Source organism: Equus caballus, chromosome 14, assembly GCF_041296265.1.
Source record: "Equus caballus isolate H_3958 breed thoroughbred chromosome 14, TB-T2T, whole genome shotgun sequence".
Lineage (NCBI taxonomy): Eukaryota > Metazoa > Chordata > Mammalia > Perissodactyla > Equidae > Equus > Equus caballus.
Window position 1 is genome coordinate 58382017 of NC_091697.1, and position 22105 is coordinate 58404121.

The following is a 22105-nucleotide window of genomic DNA, read 5'->3' on the forward strand; positions in this document are numbered from 1 at the left end:
TTTTTTTGTTGTTGTTGTTTTTTTGGAGGAAGATTAGCCCTCAGCTAACTACTGCCAGTCCTCCTCTTTTTGCTGAGGAAGCCTGGCTCTGAGCTAACATCTGTGCCCATCTTCCTCTAGTTTATACGTGGGACGCCTACCACAGCATGGCTGCCAAGCAGTGCCATGTCCGCACCCGGGATCCGAACCAGCGTACCCCGGGCCGCCGAGAAGCGGAATGTGCGAACTTAACCGCTGCGCCACCGGGCCGGCCCCGGAAAAAATAAAATCTTTAAAAAAAAAAAAAAAAAAAAAAAGTTTTTGAATAGCCATCTTAATGGATGTGAAGTGGTATCTCATTGTGGTTTTGATTTGCATTTCCCTAATGATGTTGAGCATCTTTTCATGTGCTTATGAGCCATTTGTATATCTTCTTTGGAGAAACATTTATTCAAGTTCTTTGCCCTTTTTTTTTTTAAAGATTGGCTCCTGAACTAACGTCTGTTGCCAATCTTCTTTTTTTTTTTTTTCTTCTTCTTCTCTCCAACCCCCCCAGTCCATAGTTGTATATTCTAGTTGTAGATCCTTCTGGCTCAGCTATGTGGGACGCTGCCTCAGTATGGCCTGATGAGTGATGCCATGTTTGCGCCCAGGATCCGAACTGGCAAAACTGCAGGCCGCTGAAGCGGAGCTTGAGAACTTAACCACTTGGCCACAGGGCCGGCCCCATCATTGCCCATTTTTTGATTGAGTTTGTCTTGGCACTCTTGTGGAAAATCAGTTATAAATGTGAGGTATATTTCTGGACTCTCAATTTTATTTTATTGATCTATATGTTTATAGTAAGTTTTGAAATTGGGAAGAGTCTTCCAATTTTGTTCTTTTGCAAGATAGTTTTGGCTAATCCATATGAATAGAATGTGAATTTCCAATTCATTTGAATTTCCATATGAATTTTAGCATCAGCTTGTCAATTTCTGCAGAGAAGTCATCTGGGATATTGATAGGGATTGTGTTGAATCTGTAGATCAGTTTAGGGAGTATTTCCATCTTAACAATATCAAATCGTCCAATCCATGGATATGGGATGGCTTGCCATTTATTTAAGTATTCTTTAATTTATTTCAGTGATATTTTATAGTTTTCAGAGTATAAGTTTTGCTGTTCTTTATGTGTGTGTGTGTGTATATATATGTATAGGGTTGGTTTTTTGTTTTTTCTTTTTTTTGGTGAGGAAGATTGACCCTGAACTAACATCTGTTGCCAATCTTCCTCATTTTGCTTGAGGGAGATGGTCGTTGAAATAACATCTGTGCCAATCTTCCTCTATTTTTATATGAAGGACACTGCCACAGCATGGCTTGATGAGCAGTGTGTAGGTCCGTGCCTGGGATCCATACCTGTGAACCCTGGGCTGCTAAAGTGGAGCACATGAACTTAACTACTAAGCCACTGGGCTGGGCCCTGCTGTTCTTTTGTTAAATTTGTTTCTAAGTATTTTGTTCCTTTTGATGATATTGTAAATGGAATTATTTTCTTAATTTCACTTTTGGCTTTTTTAATTGCTACTATATAGAAATACAATTGACTCTTTTTTTAAAAAAAAGATTTTGTTTTTCCTTTTTATCCCCAAAGCCCCCCAGTACATAGTTGTGGGTCGTAATAGCTATAGCATGTGGGATGCTGCCTCAACATGGCTTGATGAGCAGTGCCATGTCCGTGCCCAGGGTTTGAACCAGTGAAACGCTGGGCCGCTGAAGCGGAGCACGCGAACTTAACCACTCTGCCACGGGGCTGGCCATGACTTTTTTTGTATATTGATCTTGTATCCTGCACCTGTGCTGAACTTGTTTATTAGCTCTAATAGTTTTTTGGTGGATTCTTTAGGATTTTCTGTGTACAATATCATCATTTTACATCGTCCTTTCCGATATAAATGCCTTATATTTCTTTTTCTTACCTAATTGCCCTGGCTAGATCCTCCAGTACAGTATTGAAAAGAAGTGGTGAAGGGACATCCTTGCCTTGTTCCTGATCTTAGGGGGAAAGCATTCAGTCTTTTACCATTAAATATGATGTTAGCCATGGGTTTTTCATAGAGGCACTTTATTAGATTGGAGAAGTTCCCTTCTTCCTAGTTTGTTGAGTGTTTTTTATCAAGGAGGGATGTTACAACTTGTCAAATGCTTTTTCTGCATCTATTGAGATGATCGTATGGTTTTTGTCCTTCCTTCTATTCATATGGTGTATTATATGAATTGACTTTTGGATGTTAAGCCAACTTTGCATTCCTGGGATTAAATCTCACTTGGTCATGGTATATAATCCTTTGTATATATTGCTGGATTTAGTTTGTGAGTATTTTGTTGAAGATTTTAAAATTTATATTTTAAGGTTTTCATTAATCTGTAGTTTGGTCTTTTTTTTTTTTTTTTTTTATTCTCGTAATGTCTTTTTCTGGTTTTGGTATCAGGGGAGTGTTACCCTCATAGAATGGAATGGGAAATGTTTCCTCCTCTTCTGTTTTTTTGGGAAGAGTTTGTGTAAAGGATTAGTATTAATTTTTCTTTAAACATTTGTTAGAAATCACCAATGAAGCCATTCAGTTTTGGGCTTTTCTTTGTAGAAAGTTTTTTGATTACTAATTCAGTCTCATTATTTGTTGTAGGTCTATTCAGGCTTCCTATTCTGTTACTTTTTTTTTTTTTAAAGATTAGCACCTGTGCTACCATCTGTTGCCAATCTTTTTTTCTTCTTCTTCTTCTTCTGCCCAAAGCCCCCCAGTACATAGTTGTATATTTTTAGTTGTGGGTCCTTCTGGTTGTGGTGTGTGGGATGCTGCCTCAGCATGGCTTGATGAGTGGTGCCATGTCCATGCCCAGGATCTGAACCAGCAAAACCCTGGGCCACTGAAGCAGAGCGCGAGAACTTAACCACTCAGCCATGGGGCCGGCCCCCTGTTACTTCTTTAATGACGTCATTTTGTGTCTTTTTAGGAATTTTGTCTGTTTCATCTAGGTTATCTAATTTGTTGGGATACAGTTTTTTAATTGTCTTCCCTTATAATCCTTTTTATTTCTCTAAGATTGGTAGTATTGTCCCCTCTTCATTCCTGATTTTAGTAATTTGAGTTCCCTTTTTTTTCTTGGTCATTGTAGCTAAAGATTTGTCAGTTTTCTGGATCTTTTCAAAAAACCAATTTTTTGTTTTATTCATTTTCTTGATTATTTTCGTATTCTCTATTTTATTTATTTGTGCTGTAATCTTGATTTCCTCCCTTCTGCTGTCTTTGGGTTTAGTTGACTCTTCTTCTTTTTAGTTTCTTAAGGTTAGTGTATTGATTTAAGATCTTTCTCTTTGTTTATTATCAGTATTTATACTTATAAATTTCCCCTTAAATGCTGCTTTAGCTGCAGCTCATAAGTTGTTTTTTTTTTTAAAAGATTGGCACCTGAGCTAACATCAGTTGCCAAGCTTCCTTTTTTTAAAATTAATTTAGTGTTTTCTTCTTCTCCTCATAGCTCCCCACTACCTAATTGTGTATCCTAGTTGTGGGTCCTTCTAGTTGTGGCATGTGGGACGCTGCCTCAGCATGGCCTGATGAGCAGGGCCATGTCCGTGCCCAGGATCCAAACCAGTGAAAGCCTGGGTCACCGAAGCGGAGTGCGCAAACTTAACCACTCGGCCGTGGGGCCGGCCCTGCCTTTATTCTTGTATAATGTTAAATCCTCAAATACATTCAAATACTTCTCATCTAATCCCTTTCATCAGATTAGTATGGACGTTTTATGAAAGACAAACCTGAGGTTTAGGGAAGTTTCCTACCTAAGTCATATATCTAGTATGTTATACAACCAGAACTAAAAATCAGATATTTTTAACTGTCCCATTTACTAAATTACGGTGCCCCAACTGTTTACTAAATTACAGTGTCTCAACTGTTCATAATTCAGTTGAAGTTTGAAACTTATGTTACTTTGTTAAGGTATTTAAGAAGTTAATTAAGAGGTAATTGCCTGTGTTGATGTTTGGTTACTAGACATTTTATGTTTGACAATTTTTATTAGCAAGGATACAGTGCTACATCTAGATTATCAAATAATCCTTGCTGATAAGTAAACCACTTGGATCACTTATGATTTGAGGAACCGTGTATTGGGAGATGAAGAGTCATCTTGAGAATTATATCTTAGCTTCTCTGATACTGATTATGGAGAAATAGAGGGGGAGGACCCTTCCTTTTCCCCAATATACTCATCTGGTAGATAGTTATTGCACGTGTACCATATGCTCTGAGTTATTCCTCATGTTCTTCTGAGATTGCTATCCTTAACCCCTCTCTTATTTTCTTCCTTTTTTTCCCAAGAGGTCTTAAGGATCTTGAGAGAAATATAAGTGGCTGAGAAGTGACCTCTTTCTAATTTGTTCGGTTTCTCTGTAAATGCAGTTTCACTTGGATGCATCTGCTAGTACTGGGTGGATGAGACTTAGATTAACTGCAGTGGCTGGCAGAGGCTGCCTAGCAAAGCCAGCCCTTTCCTTCCTTTAGTACCTCAGTCCCATGTTGTCCATAATAGAATTCATTTTGCTCTCTTTGGATACTAGATAACTGAGGAATAAAAATACAAATAGCAGTGTGTCTGTAGCATAGAAATTTAAAATTATTTGTTTAGATTTATTATAGTTACCACCCAGAAATAAAGAATGGAAAACTCCAGAGAGGCTGGGCAGAGGCAGATCAAGGTGAAAGGAAAGAATGCAGATAGAAACAAATCAAGAGACTTGGAAAGAGTATTGCCAAATGTTGACAACTGCGGTGAGGTTTGTATCTTCCTATGAAGGGACTGAGGAGAGTTTAGGCATGGCCTGCCTGTAGAGTTTGGGAGTGGGCCTGGAGAAGGAGGCAGATGGCTTGAAGAAGTGGTCAGTAGAGTTAGGATGCGCAGTTTAATCTAAGATTTAATCCTAACCTTATATTCCTCAGTTAAGATGTGTGACAAATTGGGAAAGCATGGTTATTATGTAATCAAAAGACTACCACTTTAGTAGAAAAATGGACAAAAGACATGAATAGGCAGTTCACAAAAGAAGAAATATGAATGGCTAAGTAAAACATGAAAAAAATGTACAGTCCAACTATCAGAAATTCTGCAGAATGCAGCTGACTGTGGGCTATATAAGGTCAGGGACTATCTATGCATCATTCTCTCTCTTTTTTTTTTTTTGAGGAAGATTAGCCCTGAGCTAACATCTGCTGCCAATCCTCCTCTTTTTGTTGAGGAGGACTGGCCCTGAGCTAACATCCGTGCCCATCTTCCTCTACTTTATATGTAGGATGCCTACCACAGCATGGCTTGCCAAAGCAGTGCCATGTCTGCACCAGGGATCTGAAGCAGGGAACCCCCGGCTGCCGAAGCAGAACGTGTACACTTAACCGCTGCGCCACCGGGCCAGCCCCTATGTGTCATTCTCCATGCCTAGCAATAGTAGATAGGCTCATATGTTTGTTGAGTAAATGAAATAAACCGATGACATTGGAATAACTTTTTTTTTTACCTCTTAGATTGGTGGCACAATTTAAAAAGACTCATAATGCCTGGGATTGAAAATGGCATGGTTAAAGGGCAGTCTCTTACTTTGTTGGTGGGGCTGTGAATTGACACAATTTTTTTGGAAAGCAGTTCAGTGATATTAAAATGGTACAACATATACCCTTTGACTCAGCAATTCCAAATCTAGAAATTTATCTGAAGCTAGAGTGTGCACACATAATACACATTCATTGTAATGTTTGTAATACTAAATTCTGGATCCAACCCAATTATCTATCACGAGCGTTCTGGTTAAATGAGTACTATGCAGTCAATAAAAGAAGGGAAATTCATATGTGTTGATGTGGAACTGTGTTCATTATTTGTTAAATAAGAATTGTGTGTATAATAATTTCTACATGTATATGACTATATGTGACTCCTTACAATCTTATTTGTTTTAGGGGAGTGAAGTTATTGGTGACTTTTACTTTCTACTTTATATTAACCATATTTGAGTTTTTGATCAAAGAGTATTACTTTTGTAATTGGAGAAGCAGACCCATCAAGGTTTATCTCTTTGAAAAATACATGGGTGGAAGAATACTCTTTATTTACATTTACAGGAACAGCCAAATGTTTACTGAGGGCCAAGAAAGAAGATTTAGCTAAATAGGGAGACATCCTACATCTTGTGTATGAAAACTGGATATTCAGATTTCAATTTTTTTGTGTTTAGCTTGTGAGAATATTAGTTGGCACCTTCTGATGCTCGTTGAGTTAGTTGTATCTAATTCTTATCTATGCATTACTCAACACTTAACAGTTCTACTGAGTTTAAAGAAATATTGAGGTGATCAGTCATATTATATACATTGTGTTGCATCTACTTTCCCTCACATAGCAGCAATTATGGAAATTCCTCCAAGTTAATTGACAAAGATCTACCTCATTTCTTGTAGTAAGCTATCATTTATTTAACCATTTCTGTGTTCTTGGGCATTCAGTTGTTTTCACTTGTTTTACCACTAAAAATAGTACTACAGGAAACATCTTTGTAGCTTATGTCTTTTTTTTTTTTTTGCAGAGGAACATTAGCCCTGAGGTAATATCTGTTGCCGATCCTCCTCTCCCTTTTTTTTTTTTTTTTGCGAGGAACATTAGCCCTGAGGCAACACCTGTGCCAGTCTTCCTCCACTTTGTTTGTGGATCACCACCACATCGTGGCTGACCGGTGGTGTAGGTCTGCGCCTGTTATCCAAACCCACAAACCCAGGTTGCCAAAGTGGAGCACACCGAACTCACCTACTATGGCACAGGGCCAGCCCCTGGCCATGCTTTTAATTCTGTGGGATATAGTCCCATGAGTGAGGCTGCTGGGCTGAAGGGTTTGTCTATTTTTTTCTGGCTGAGTTGGAAACATGGCTTCACCATTTTAATAACTGTGTCGTCTTAGAAAAGTACTTGGCTCTTAATTACTGTTGTTATTAGATAGAACATTTTAAATAAAACATTCTTTTCTCACTGAATTGGACTTGTTAATTATTAAAATCTCATTTATCTTTGAGTTTACTTCTGGTCTCTGTTTTTTCATTTCTGTGCTCTACCATGCTATTTTGATAATGGTGATGGCTTTATAGTAAGTTTTAATATCTAGTGTGGCAAATTCTTCTTGTTCTCTCCCCAGTGCTAAGTATATAATAGATGCTTGTTGCATATTTATTAAGTTAATAGGTATACTTAATAAATATTAAATCTTGCTTTAGATGCATTTGGGATGCCCATTTACTTTAGGGAAATGGAAGCTTGCATGTTGATGGTGTTCCCTCCTAGCCAAGAATGGTGCTACACTTTCTCAAGTATAATAAATAATGACACACAGGAGGAGTTGAGGAGAATTGGGTGATCATTGTGAACTTAGAGGTGCACGGGGGTGCACCTTAGGCATGAGAGAAATACTTTAAGCCCCTAGAGAATAGATAGTTTAAATCCCAAGGCTGAAAAATGATGGAGAACACCCATAGTACTCTAATATGTAAACTTTACCACTCTTTTCCTTCCATCTTTTATTTTGAAAAATTTCAAACCTATGAGAAAAGTATAACGCTTCCTATGTCCTAAGAATCAAGGACATTCTTCTCTGTAACCAAATACTGTTATTATCACAGTTGAGAAACTTAACATTGATACAATTATCTGAAATACTGTCCATATTCACATTTCCCCAACTTTGCCAGTAATGTCCTTCACAATGATTTTTTTCTCCCCAGATCCAGGATCTGGGAAGTGAAGGATCATGCATTGCATTTCGTTGGTATGTCTCCTTGACTGTAGAAGAATATAGATGTAATCTCCAGCCTCTTTTTCTTTGGTCTCTCAGTATTAACATTTTTGAAGAGTCCAGGCCAATTTCACAGAACTTGTCTCAATTTAGGTTTGTTTGCTTACTCATGATTAGACTCAGGTTAAATATTTTTAGCAGAAAGAATACCTAGGTGGGGCAATGTCTTCAGTACGTGACATTGGAAAGTACATGTCAGTTTCTCTCATTATTGATGATGTCTGATCACTTGATTAAGGGTAGTGTTTATTGTACTTCTTTATTTTAAAGATTTTTTCTCTGTAATTAGTAGCCTGTGGGGGTGATACTGAATATCTCATTCCTCTTAAATTGTTCATCCATTGAGTTTAGCATCCATTGATGATTCTTACCCCGGTTACAACTTTCGTGGCTGCAAAAAGGTGATTTTCTAATTCTTTTATTTCTTCTACATTTATTAGTTGGCATTCTTCTGTAAAGAAGAGTATTTTCTCCCTGCTTTATTTCTCTTTTTATTTTATTCTTGGCTATGATTATTATTACTGTGGATTCAGGGATTCTTTTTTTCTTCAGTCGGTTATATTCCATTCTGGTCTTTGTTCGTTTTGATGCTCAAGTTCCTAAGTCTGGTGAGAGCCCTTCAGGCTGGTTCCCATGCCCTTTTGATCTGTCTCCATCTGTTTTGGAGCGTTTTCTTGCTGTTAGAACAAGATGTTTTAGGCTCACTTTGTACTTTCCCTGCTGCCTTGGAATTAGCTATTTCTGCAAGAAGCCCTGGTCATTTTTGTGGGGAATGATATTGGAAATCAAAATTTGGGTGCTGAGGGTGCTTCTTTCTGGTGAGGTGTCACTGCTCCTGGACCTCTCAGTGGATAGAGCTGGAGACAATATATATGTAAGTTCATAGCACTGCTTTTAATTCCTGATCCCCAAAGGCTCTTTTTCTCCTTATTCCGTTCTATATTTGTATCTCTCTTGTTCTATGTGTGTGTGAGAGCGTGGTAAGATCCCTGGTTCCCCAAAAGTCTCAATATATTTACTCATTTGCTTAGTCTTATAGCAGTGAAACTGCTGCCTCATTATCACTACCAGTTACAAACCTAAGTAATGTTGAAGATTTCTTTCATTTCTTTTTTTTTTAAGATTTTATTTTTTTCCTTTTTCTCCCCAAAGCCCCCACATACATAGCTGTATATTCTTAGTTGTGGGTCCTTCTAGTGGTGGCACATGGGACGCCGCCTCAGCACAGCTCAATGAGCAGTGCCATGTCTGTGCCCAGGATTCGAACCGACGAAGCACTGGGCCCCCTGCAGCGGAGCATTGTGAACTAAACCACTTGGCCATGGGGCCGGTCCCACTTTCATTTATTTCTGTCCATAGAATGTTGCTTATAATAACTTACCTTAAGTAATTAAAAATTTAATTGGAAACCATCCTTTCTACTTGCTAATTTTCTTTTAAAAATTATTATATCTAGTTGTCCCACAGATTTTGTTCTGATGTAGCAATTTGCTAATTTTAACTGAATCCTATTTCAGTACAGTAGTTGCAAATGTCCTGAGGGATATGCTATAAAATAGTTTTGACTGTCCAGCAAAGATGTACTTCAAATTGACTCATACTTAAATTTCATGTTAATTTTAAGAAAGCTCAGATTACTGGAATTACTGCTTTTGGGGAAACTTTATCTTAGGCAGAAATGTTGATGTTCAGAATCACGGGAGAAGAAAATGGAACTGAAATTAAATGTGAAAATAAGTCAGATCGGAAAAAATTAGAGAATAAGAGCTACAGCTGGGATATTAGTTCTTATAAGCAATCAGTTAATTTAGTTCTGAGCTTCTTGGCAGCCTTGTTAAAAGAGGAAATGTTCAGTTGGATGATTTTCATTGTTTAAGAAAAGAAAGTTTTTTGTTATTGGATTATAGAAGTAATTTTATTGTTTATTCTGCAGTAAATGTGCAGGTGCTTCTTACATGATTATCTTAGTACTGTTGAATACATAAAATTAAATCAGTTTAAAGAAGGCATTTCTGTTTTCTGATCTGTCAGGAGTTGAATTTAGGAAGTGTTAAGGAAATTGGTAGTTAATGTGCCCCTTAGACTCTATGGGATACAAATAACTTTGTTGCAACAAGATAGCTCAAGAGGTCTTTTTGAAACTTGATGGTTAGTGATATACAATTATCAGTTAGTTTGAGTGAACTGGTGGGTAGTATGTGTTCTTTGGTTTTATTCTTTTTTTTTTTAAGATTTTATTTTTCTTTTTCCTTTTTCTCCCCAAAGCCCACCGGTACATAGTTGTATATTCTTTGTTGTGGGTCCTTCTAGCTGTGGCATGTGGGACGCTGCCTCAGCGTGGTTTGATGAGCGGTGCCATGTGCGCGCCCAGGATTGGAACCAACGAAACACTGGGCCTCCTGCAGCGGAGCGCACAAACTTAACCACTCGGCCACAGGGCCAGCCCCGGTTTTATTCTAACTACCAAAGTGTAGATGTTTTATGGTCTTTATTAAAGAAAGATTTGTGTGATTCTATATGGTCCTAAGTATAGGGAGACCGAAGAAAGCACACATTATTTCTATACCTCAACATAGCTTATAGTCTTGTCTAAGTTTATTAGAAAATTGTACAAAAAAGAAAAAACTTGAATATACATTTGGAACACTTAGAACATGTTTTAAAATATTAAATCAGTTTATTTGCATGACAGCTAAATTGTGCAAATCAGGAAGTTTTCTCTTTGAAAGTTTCCTTGCACTGTTCTAACCACCTATGAAAGTTCTGCTGTGCGTTCTGATTTTACAGTTACAGTTTCCCCCAGTCTTGATTGACTTTAATTTTCTGATTAGATTTGATTTATGAATCCTAAGGCTAGAAGTACTTCACAAGTATAACCTGATTTGTCCCTTTGGCCTCCAACAGGACTTTTTTTTCTAAAAACAAAACAAGAGCAGGACAGATGGTTAATCTATCTCTAGGAAGGAGTATTGCAGAATCCCTGGTAATCCCTTGTCACAGGGTTTGACAACTGTTTTCATTTTTATCTATTTAACCAAAATCCCTGCTTCTGTAAAGAAACTATTTGCCTTGGTTTGTTCTTAGTGAAAATACAACATAGTCTCTGTCATGATTATGGAAATGACCCCCTCATTTTTCTCTCCAGCCCAAAAGACTTTTTCTTTTTCAACACAATTTTGACTACTGTTACTAACCCAAGTTAATCTTAGATTCTGTTGCTGAAAGCCTCAGTTTTGCCATTTATTGAGGTGTTAATTGAAATGTTAATATATTTAGAGCAGAAATGTCGTTTTTTAGGGAATCTAGAGCAACAGCAAAGCTGAGGTCAAACTGCCGTAAGGATGGACACCAAGGAAGCTGTGTTTGGGACAGAAAGAAATCAAGATAAGGTAGATGCAAAGTAGAGAAAAGCACTGGACCCTGGGGGGAGGGGTGGCAGGTGGGAGTGGGCTGTATGCCTCTAATGGCAGAATAGTTAGATTTCTGAAAAGGAAGCCACGAAAGGCGTGTAGGAAATATTAAGGATTTGGGTTTAAGTACTGCCTTTCCTCTGAATGTATGAGTTTTAGCTGACTTTTAACCAGCAGAATACTTTAAAGATTGATAGGGTTAAGGGGTGGATTCTAATATTCTGGGCTAGTATTTCCTGTCTGGATAGTTGAGGAAGACACTATTGGTATTAGTTGATAAAACCATTGCCAAAACCCAACTTCATCACTAATGCCTGTTATTACTTGGAAGTTGAAAGGGAATTTCCGATTGAAGCATTAAACTGACAAAATCAGTATAGAACATTTCATTTTTCCTTTTCTTTTTTGTGATGTAAAGATTGTATTTTTCTTCATAGCAACATGAACCGTGAAGACCGGAATGTGCTGCGTATGAAAGAACGGGAAAGGCGGAATCAGGAAATTCAGCAGGGCGAAGACGCCTTCCCACCTAGCTCGCCGCTCTTTGCCGAGCCGTACAAAGTTGTAAGTTAGCCTTTTTTGAGTGTCTTTTCCCAATAACATGACATTTGTGCTTTTAAAATGTTTAAACTTAGAGTTATTATTATGTATACCATTTAACATTTTCTCCTTTCCTCTAGATAGAATGTACTTTTTTGGGGTAAACTTTTCATTGGAGTATAACATGCATACAGAAAAGTACATTAAGTGTTATAGCTTGAAAGAATTTTCACAACGTGAACAGCCTCATATAATCAGTACCTAGATAGAGAAGTGAAGCTGCCTGCTGCTTCCTAGCTTCTTTGGGTGTAATATTAATCAAAGATGAATATTTCATAGATTCTTTTGTTTCTCTGTATTTTTTGCTATTTGCTTACTTAGTTTACTAAATTTCAGTGACTATTAGTATGTTTGAATAAATATATCTTCAGTATCAATCTGATTCTTTTTCTGTTATATTAAACTCTCTGATTTTCTGATGTATTTAAGACTTCTAAGTATCAGCTTTAGATTAAAGCATGTTGTCAGAGGTGTTCAATTAATTGAACCAATTGCTATTTTTACAACTACCATTGTGCTTGATTGAGGATTACATAAAACACCGAATGGTACCACTTCTGATGACCCTAATGTAGCTGTAGTGGCCACAAATGTCTCTGTAATGTTTGATTTGGCTTTGGGTTTCATTTGAACCGTTCCTCTGATTTAAAGGCTTATACTGTGTATAATAGCTATCATACTATGTGTTGCAGCAGTAATGACCATCGTTGGCTTGTAGTATGAGACTGAGAGTGTGTTAGACTTTTTTCTGATGAAATAAATATAAATGTAACAACATATTCTCAGTTTATCCTTATAACATTTGGTGTTTGTAGAAACCATTTATTAGATCTATAAAAGCCATTTATTCAGAGCCTTTAAGGATTTTCCAGTTAAAGGCAGTTATACTGACATCATTAATATGTGTATAACACAAAACCTGGGATTTGGGATTAGGGACTAAAGGCATATTGAAAAAAAAACCCAGGAGTTTGGTCCAGAAGCTTGGACTCATACTACCATTTATTTTGTAATTATATTATCGTGAATTCGATTTGATCTCTGATCTTAATATTGTCTATAAATTGCTATATATTTACCTGTCTTATTTAATAGGGATCAGACTAGTTGTCAAATAATGTAGTCATTATTGATTTCTGCCAACCTCAAAATAGATTGTAATGGTTCAGTCTTGGTTTTCCTTTTAATGTAATGAGTAAACCTTTCTTTTGTGTATGTAAATATGGAAGAATCCTAAACCTTGTAGACATCTGGGACCTGCTTATTATCCAATAATAATTCTTGAAACTTAAGTATGTACTGTTGACTTTAAAAGTTGGAGCATTTATTGGTCAGAATTAATAGCCAAGATTTAAAACTTTATCAGTGGATTTTCCCTGCTTAATTTGTTGTTGGGACTTTAATTAACTTGATGTCAAAGTAACAGAAGGAATTAAAATAAAAAAACAGTCAGTTGGGTATACTTTGTTTCACTAAATTTTTGTTTGTGCTTCCAACCATAATATGGAATTATAAGGAATATCATGCCTTCCTAGGCTGCCAAAATGTGAGTGTTGGCTAATCTGCTGACCTGGAACTTAATTACATAAAGGCAGATTACTTTTCCTACTCTTTAAAAGATTTTTGCTACTGTTGCAGTATATTTCTTGGTGAAATTTGGATTTTTCCCTTCTAGAATCTATTGTATGTATTTCTCAGTGTCCTATAGAATATTTGTGTTAGCATGAATGTTTTTCACTTTCAGTGTACTTTTTTTCACTTTAATAACTATATATTTGGAGTTTGAGATGTTAACCTTATGATATGAGATGAGGCCTCTCTTTGGAAAGCCTCTTTCCATTTGAAGTTTGGAAAGTTAATTTAGAAGCAGCTTTTATTTCCAGTTATGCTAATTGTATGATTTTATTTTGTATATATATTTTGTAGACTAGCAAAGAAGATAAGCTATCAAGTCGCATTCAGAGTATGCTTGGAAACTACGATGAAATGAAGGATTTCATAGGAGACAGATCTATACCAAAGCTTGTTGCAATTCCCAAGCCTACAGTACCACCGACAGCAGATGAAAAATCTAACCCAAATTTCTTTGAACAGAGACGTGGGAGCTCTCATCAGAGTAGCAAATGGACTCCAGTAGGACCTGCACCCAGTACTTCTCAGTCTCAGAAACGGTCCTCAGGCTTACAGAGTGGACACAGTAGCCAGCGGACCAGTGCAGGTGGCAGTAGTGGCACTAATAGTAGTGGCCAGAGGCATGACCGTGACTCATATAGTAGTAGTGGGAGCAGTAGCCGGAAAAAAGGCCAGCATGGATCAGAACACTCCAAATCACGCTCTTCCAGCCCTGGAAAACCCCAGGCTGTTTCTTCATTAAGCTCCAGTCATTCCAGGTCTCATGGGAATGATCACCACAGCAAGGATCATCAGCGTTCCAAATCACCTCGGGACCCTGATGCAAACTGGGATTCTCCTTCCCGTGTACCTTTTTCAAGTGGGCAGCACTCAAGTCAGTCTTTCCCACCTTCATTGATGTCAAAGTCCAGTTCAATGTTACAGAAACCCACTGCCTATGTGCGGCCCATGGACGGACAGGAGTCCATGGAACCAAAACTGTCCTCTGAGCACTACAGCAGCCAGCCCCATGGTAACAGCATGACTGAACTGAAGCCCAGCAGCAAAGCACATCTCACCAAGCTGAAAATACCGTCCCAACCATTGGATGTAAGTCCAATTTAGAGCTTTTAATGTCGTGACTATGTAAGCAATTTACCATGAAATTATGATTTAACTTGAACTCTTTCTTTGTCTTAATAGTAAGGGATCTAAAAGTTTAGAGAAACACTTGTAATTGACTTCCACATGGATTCCGTAGATCTGCTAGCTTCCCCTCTGGGGCGGGGAAGCTGTTTTCAAATATTAGAGTGACGAGTCAGTTTAGAATAAAAGCATGATCTGTCAGTACCTTAGATTTCCTCTTTTTGATTTTATAGAATAATACATCTTGTGTTCTTTTGTTAAAAAAAGTTAACTTTTGTTCTCATAGTGATACGCATGAATAAGATGTTGGCCATGGTTCATTGTGGTAAATACTGGGACATTTTCGGGTCCATGGAGATGATAATGTGTGGTTTGGATGCCTTGATCCTTTTCTCTGGTTGTACTTAAAGGTTTGAGGCAGCTGCTCCGGATTCATAGTGATGGTTTGAAATTTACAGTATTTATAACTTCATGCCAAAGCATGATATTCAGAATAAACAAATAAGTGAGCATTCATTGTGAAATAGCTGAAATTTCATCTTTGAATGTAGTTTTTGCAATGAAAAAAATTTAAAAGTAATATCAGTAGCCAAAACTCAGGGTCAAAAATAACTCATAGCTTAAAATGGTGGGGGAGGGGTGAGGAATAGGTAAAATGCTATTTAAAAATCTTTCCTGTGGCCTTTGGAAACTCATTGTTCATGGCGTTTGTCATCTAATTACTCCTCTCAAGAGAACAGTAAAGTGGTAATTTGTTCTTTCTTCAAGCAATATGATCCTTAGAATTAGACTTCAGTTCAAACTCCAGCTCTCTAGCTCCTGTTTGTGCCTTAGACAAAACAACATCACTTCCGTGATTTAAGAAAGGCTATATGAAATGTACATCGTGTTCCAGACATGTGTCTTTCAATAAGAATGGTTGTATTCTGTTAATGTAAAATGATGTATCTCAATATCATGGTGTATTTTGTATATGAATAAACTTTTAGATTTTTGACAAGTTGCTCACCTGAAAATTACATTTAAAAAATTATTTCTAATCTAAGTATAAGAAAGATAGGATTTTAAATAACTTTTGAAAAATATGAAGTTCTTCAATTCATGTACAGTTTGGTGATTAAAACTTTTTAGTGCTTGAAAAATTTTTATTTAAGGAAATTAAGTCGAAAGATTCTAATTAGTATTCTGATTTAGAGTTGCGGGATCATAAACACTTCTTTAATTTTAATTTCATTTCTAATGATGTTGTTAGATCTGTGCAACAAATGATAAAATATCTAATAATAAATGACTCCAAATCTAATATGTGTTTCTTTTCCCTTTCTTAAGGCATCTGCTTCTGGTGATGTGAGCTGTGTGGATGAAATTCTTAAAGTAAGTTTTTAAAAATCATTTCAGTCTCTCTTATTTAATTATGATGCTCTGCTGCCCCCTGACTCCCTTTCCCCCTGTGTTTCACAGAGGATCTGATGCAGCAGATTGCTTACATGTGTAACTTGATTATATCCATCAAAAATAATTGACTCTATTCTGTTTATATTCATACTTGGGTTCTGAATCACTTGGTTTCTTTACTGTTTTCCCTCAGAGAGCTGGTTTTTTGTTATTAAGTGAAACAAATTCCAATCTTGATAGTTTGCCTTGATAAGAGGAAGAAACCAAATATAACTGTACTTTCTCAGGTTTATCAGTTAATAATTTGAAGTGCTAAAAAACTCAGTAGTTATCAGTCAAACCATTACATTAAAAATAGCTTGGCTTTGTATTCATCTGTTGGTACTGGTCAAATCCTCCAGTGAAAGACCTCCTCTGAATATGCATGTTTTGAGTGTTTAATGGAATATGTTTAAAATCAACACATGACAAAAAAAATACATTCCTCCCTTGGGAAAAGAAAAAGTTATCTGTTGGAAAAACAGAAAAAGTCCAATGAATTAATGAGTGACAATGACTGCTTTTGACTCAATAGAGAAAAACTGTCAGTCACGTATTGCTTGTACTTTCCGCAAAAGCTCATGAATTTTTGTGTTTATACTTGCATTTCACTATGGATACTTTTGGAAGACTACTTGGATTGGCTGCTTCCAGTTTATTCTCTCCTTCCTAAATCAACTATAATGTCTCTTTTACTTCTGCTGTTCTGCTGAACCTGTTATTTTTCCATTCATTGGAGGCTTCATTTGAGTTCTCTAGTCTTTCTGCTGTTTTAAAGAAATTTTATTTTTCCCTTCTGAAAACATTATTTTCCTTCTTTGACCGTTGTTATACTTCATTGTTTTTATTTCCCATCACCTTTCTCGCCTCTCATTCTCTGCCTTTTGGGAACCCATGGATCTTCTCTCTGAAATATGGGTGCATTTTCTAGCCCCTCCTCTTTTCTTTCTGCTCTTTGACTTCCCTTTTCCTCCATTCTTACAACTTTATCTATTAGACAGCTATTGAGTCTTTCTCTTCTGCCTTGGCCTTTTTGGGTTGGTTTATGTCTCTTAATTTCTTCTTAGCTAGGTCTCCATTTGAATTTCTCCTTGCTTCTTCAGACTCAACATGTGTAAAGCCATATTTTATCAGACGTCCGTCTATTAGTAGTATCATCATTCTCCTGTGCTTATAAATGTAGTCCTAATTATCTCCCACTTCTTTCTCTCATATTCTATTTAATCACAAAATTACATGTAGACTTTGAAAATTCCTTGATAATATGCATTCCTTTATTTCCATTTCTGCTGCCTTGAGCTTTAGTAATTGCAGTGTAGAGTTCTCACTCTGCCTGTCTGCCTCCAGAGTCTCCCTGCTTGTCTGTCTTCTGGATTGCTGCCAGATTCTTTGCTCCAATCCCTTGTCTTCATAAATTAATATCCTTTTAGAAATTTTCAGTGGCTCTCTGAGGCCCAGAGAAAAAATAGTGTCCAAATTTAACATTCCAGATCTTCCACAGGCCTAACCTCTCCCCCTACTGATTGACCACTTTTGCCAAACTGGTTTCCCTAAGTCATACACTTTCTTGCTCTTTTACCTTTCTGAAGTAAACTTTCATGGAATGTGTTTCTCCTTCCTCTTCAGTTATACAGTCATGCATCACTTAACGACAGAGATATGTTCTGAGAAATGCGTCATTAGGTGATTTTGTCAACATGCGAACATCTAGAGTGTAAACAAATCTAGATGATATAGCCTACTGTACATGCAGGCTGTACGGTACTAATCTTATGGGACCACTGTCATATATGTGGTCTGACGTTGATCGACATGTTATTTGGTGCACGACTTTATATAGATTGTTTTTGTCTTAGAATCCTAGTGAAATCCTTCTTCCTCTTGTATCAGACCATCAGACCACAGTGATGACTTTTCCTTTGAATCTCATAAAGCATTCATTTTCAGTTGCCAAGTATATAAAAAGTCTAAGGGAGCATATGTCTTTTCCCTTGAATCCTCAAAAATGCATGGTATTTTAATATGGAATAAATCTTAGATTTTCTTGTATTTAAATTATCTCTTTGATGTTACTGACCGTTTATTCTACATTTTAAATATACAGGGCTTGGCACATGGCTTTGGGTGTAATAGGTGCTCAGTCATTTGATGATGGAGAGTTAACTAGATTTTCTGTTGAGAGTATTTTGGTATTTGAGGTGTAAAATGCCAACTCTGAAACCCTGGGGTATGAGTTTCTGTATCCCTTCCCTATGTGCAGTGTGAAGGTGCTTCAAGTCATGCATTTCCTTCATGTTTTCTTGATATTTGTAGTCATGCTATTTCTAGGATCCTCATCATGAACTTAAAGAAAAAAATTTTAATCTAAAACTAATATATGTTTATTGTAAAAAAATGATTTATTAATGTAAGCCTTACTAATTGAGCACCTACTATGTGTCAAGCACTGGAGGTACAGTGGTGATAGTAATGATAATGTTGCACCCTTTGAGATGACATTCTAGAGAAAGATGTAGGAAATAATCAACTATATAGTATTATTTCAGGAAGTGAAATGCTGTTAAAAAATAAAGCATTGCAAAAGGATAAAGAGTAGTTACAGTGCAGGTGGCTGTTTTAAGAGGTTCAAGACTGTGTCAAGGGCTCTTGTCTCTTCCGGCTTCTGTCATTCCGTTGCCCGAAGGTAGCCACTGTTAACTATCTGTCAGAAATTTTTCATATATAAACATTTACTAGGACATAGACTATGATTTATGTTTGTCACTTAACAGTACACTGTGGACATCATTTCATATCAGTAGTTAAATTTCTCATTTTACTGTCTGCTTGGTGTTCCATTGTATGGATGTCTGGTAATTTAATTATTCCTGTGTTGTTGGACATTTAGGCTGTTTCCATTTTTTAAGTCTGAGCCCCTTAACATGCATCTTTACATAACTATGTGGGTATAGCTATAGGGTAAATGCCTAAATGTTATACCATGTTTAATTTATTGTATTTTCTCAGTCTGCCTGATGGCTGACTTTGAACTAAATGCCAGAAATGAAAACACTCCCTCCTTGTTCTAAATCTGATACCTCTCTTTCCTCTGCTCCTCTAACATATACATTGTGGTCTTATCCAAACCTCCACTTAGAAATACTTGGCATATGACTAGACAGAAGCCATTGAATGAAATCAGACGTATGGCCTTGCTTGTCTGTCTTCCTCCTCATGTGCTTTTGATATTTCTCTTCTGATTTCCTCCACGTGACCAACGTTTCTTACCACTTGTGTGGGCTCTGTAGCCAGACCTCCTAGGATGAAATTCTGTGTCCATTACTTACTAAGGGTATGACTTTGCATAAATAACCTCTGTGCTTCAGTTTATCTTACACAGAGTTAGGATAATAATGGTGTTTACCTCATAATGTCATTGTGAGTACTAAGTGAGTAACAAACATGTAAAACACTTAGCACAGTGTCTGGCCCATTAAGGTACACAGTAAATGTTAGCTGCTTTTTTTATTATCCCCTTCCCCCCACTCCCACAGCAAGCTCTTCCTCAGTAGCATTTTACTATATGCCTTACATTTCATTGCAGGCTGATTTCTGTAACTGTTCACAGGTCTCATCATCTTAACTCTAAGCTCCTTGAAGCCAGGGAGTGTATATTATTTATCTTCTTATTACCTACCCTCTAGTGGCTTGCACACTTAATTAATATTTATTGATTAACTATGTATACTTTTCGAGGAGCAATCATGAAACCAGCATTTATAATACAAATCTGGTTTTTAGCTGTGTAATTTTTATCCTTGACTTGGTTGAAAACAAACTGTAATAATTACATTTCAGGAGATGACGCATTCATGGCCTCCCCCTCTAACGGCTATTCATACACCATGCAAAACAGAACCTTCCAAATTTCCTTTTCCAACTAAGGTAAGTAAAATGTGTCTTTGATACTGTGAGAAAACTCTAAATGGCTTGACTAAAATTATATGAATTCAAAATTGTCTTGCCATTCCCATTCTAGTGGGAGATAGACAATAAGTAAGTGGATAAATAGATAAGTTCAAATAGTGATGATTGCTATGAAGAAAATAAAACAAGATAATGGAATTGAGAGCAACTTGGCTTGAGAGGTACTTCAAAAAGCTTTGTAGGCAATATGGGGAGGAGACTTTGAAGTTTGTTGCAAACTATTATGTTATTCTAGGCCACAGGTGGTAAGGGCTTCTCAAACTGTTGTCTGAGGAACTCCTTTCCATAGGACATAGCAACCATACTTAAGTCTTATGGAAAGAGCTTCCTCAGACAACAGTTCCAAGCTCCTCTAAAATCAGCAGATTTGGGTTTTTTTACATTAATTTATACTTACACAAATAATACAAGAACACATTCTTCTTGTGAAGGTTTGACCAGGACCCCTATGTAGCCTCCCTCAGTTCTGCCTCCTCCATCTTAGCAGAGCTACTTTTGTACATACCTTTGCGAGTCTTTTCATATGCGTTTACATGCATATATATGTAATCATTACATACAAGCATTTTTTCATTTATTTTATTTCTGCACAGATATGTTGTTCTGTATTTTTAATCACTCAGCAATAGATCTTAGAGACCTTTCCATATTATTATATATAGAGATTATATATAGATAATATATTACATATAGAGGTATTTCATTTCTTTTAATTCCATCTATAGCATAAATGTATCTTAGTTTATTTAGCTGTTTCCCTTTGGTATTTAAGTTGTTGCCAAGTTTTCATTTCTATAAATATTACTTTAGTGGATATCTTTGTTCAGGCCTTCTTGTGTGCATACGAGTTTCTTTTGGGTAAAATCAAGAAGTAGAATTGCTGAGTACGGAGAGTATATTCTTAATTTATACCCTCAAATTCCCACCATAGTGGTGGTACTAGTCAATACTTCACTTGTATTCCCTGTTATTCCTCGTGTGCACACCATCATGCCACCATTTGTTATTTTAAGCAGCAGTCTTTTGAGTGAAAAATGGTATTCCATTTCCTGTATTGCCAGTGAAGTTCATCATCTTTACACATTTGTCATAAGTTTGATTTCTATGTGGATGAATTTGCCTGCTTCCTCTGCCCTTTGGGTTGCATCTTTCACCTAATGAGTTTTAGGAGGATTTCTTTCTTTTGTTTTGTGGTGTTGTGTTTGAATTCTGGATTCTAGTAATTTATTCTACATACCACAAATATATCTCCCAGTTAGAGTATAGAGAGACAACTTTATGCCTGTATGTGTGCTTTACCACTCTTTTACTTTTTAAATCAACTTTACACATAAAAAAATGCACACATATTTAATGTACAGTTTGAGTTTTGATAGATGTCTACACCTGTGTAACCATCACCGTATTCAAGAATTAGAACATTTCCATCACCCCCAAAAGTTCCCTCATGATCCTTTGCAGTTCACCTCACCCGTACCACTGGCCCCACACAATTACCTGATCTGTTTTATGTCATTATAGATGGTTTTTTTTTTTCTAGAATATCATGTAAATGGAATGCATACAATGTATGCTTCTTTTGTGTATGTATCTACCTTGTTTTGCTCAGCATACGCTTTTGGAATTCTTCCTAGTTCTTGAATGTGTTGGTAATTGTTCCTTTTTGTTCCTGAGTTCTTTTTTATTTCAGTTGTATGAAAATGCCAAAATCTGTTTATCTGTTCACCTGTTGATAAATGTTTGGGTTGTTTCCAGATTTGGGCTATTAAGAATAAAGCCACTTACAAGTCTTTGTGTAGACTTAATGTTTTCTTTTCTGGTGGGTAAATGCTGGGTCATATGGTAAAAAGTACAATTGCTGGGTCATATGTTGAACGCATGTTAAATTGATACTAAACTGAAAACTATTTTCCAAAGTGGTTGTATCACACTCCTACCTCAGCCCATTCCCATCCACCAGCAATGTATGATAGTTTCGTTTGTTCTTCATTGTTGCCTACATTTGGTATTGTCAGTCTATTTAGTTTTAGGCATTTTACTGGGCATGTAGAGGTGTCTCATTTTAGTTTTAATTTGTGTTTCCCTGA

The 22105-nt window shown here is 36.7% G+C and overlaps 1 protein-coding gene across 8 annotated transcripts in view; it reads left to right on the plus strand.

Moving 5' to 3' along the window:
• The window catches only part of AFF4 (ALF transcription elongation factor 4), a 93296-nt gene that overhangs the window by 18957 nt on the left and 52234 nt on the right, over positions 1–22105 (plus strand). For 2 of the 8 annotated variants that reach the window (XM_070234346.1, XM_023617701.2), the window contains exons 2-6: positions 11149–11240; positions 11699–11825; positions 13788–14582; positions 15948–15992; positions 19890–19976. In XM_070234346.1, the coding sequence (XP_070090447.1) occupies positions 11703–11825; positions 13788–14582; positions 15948–15992; positions 19890–19976 (1050 nt within the window). In that variant the 5' untranslated portion in view covers positions 11149–11240; positions 11699–11702. The remainder of the gene's footprint in view (positions 1–11148; positions 11241–11698; positions 11826–13787; positions 14583–15947; positions 15993–19889; positions 19977–22105) is intronic. The other 6 variants (XM_023617700.2, XM_023617702.2, XM_070234348.1 and 3 more) reach the window with 3 other exon arrangements.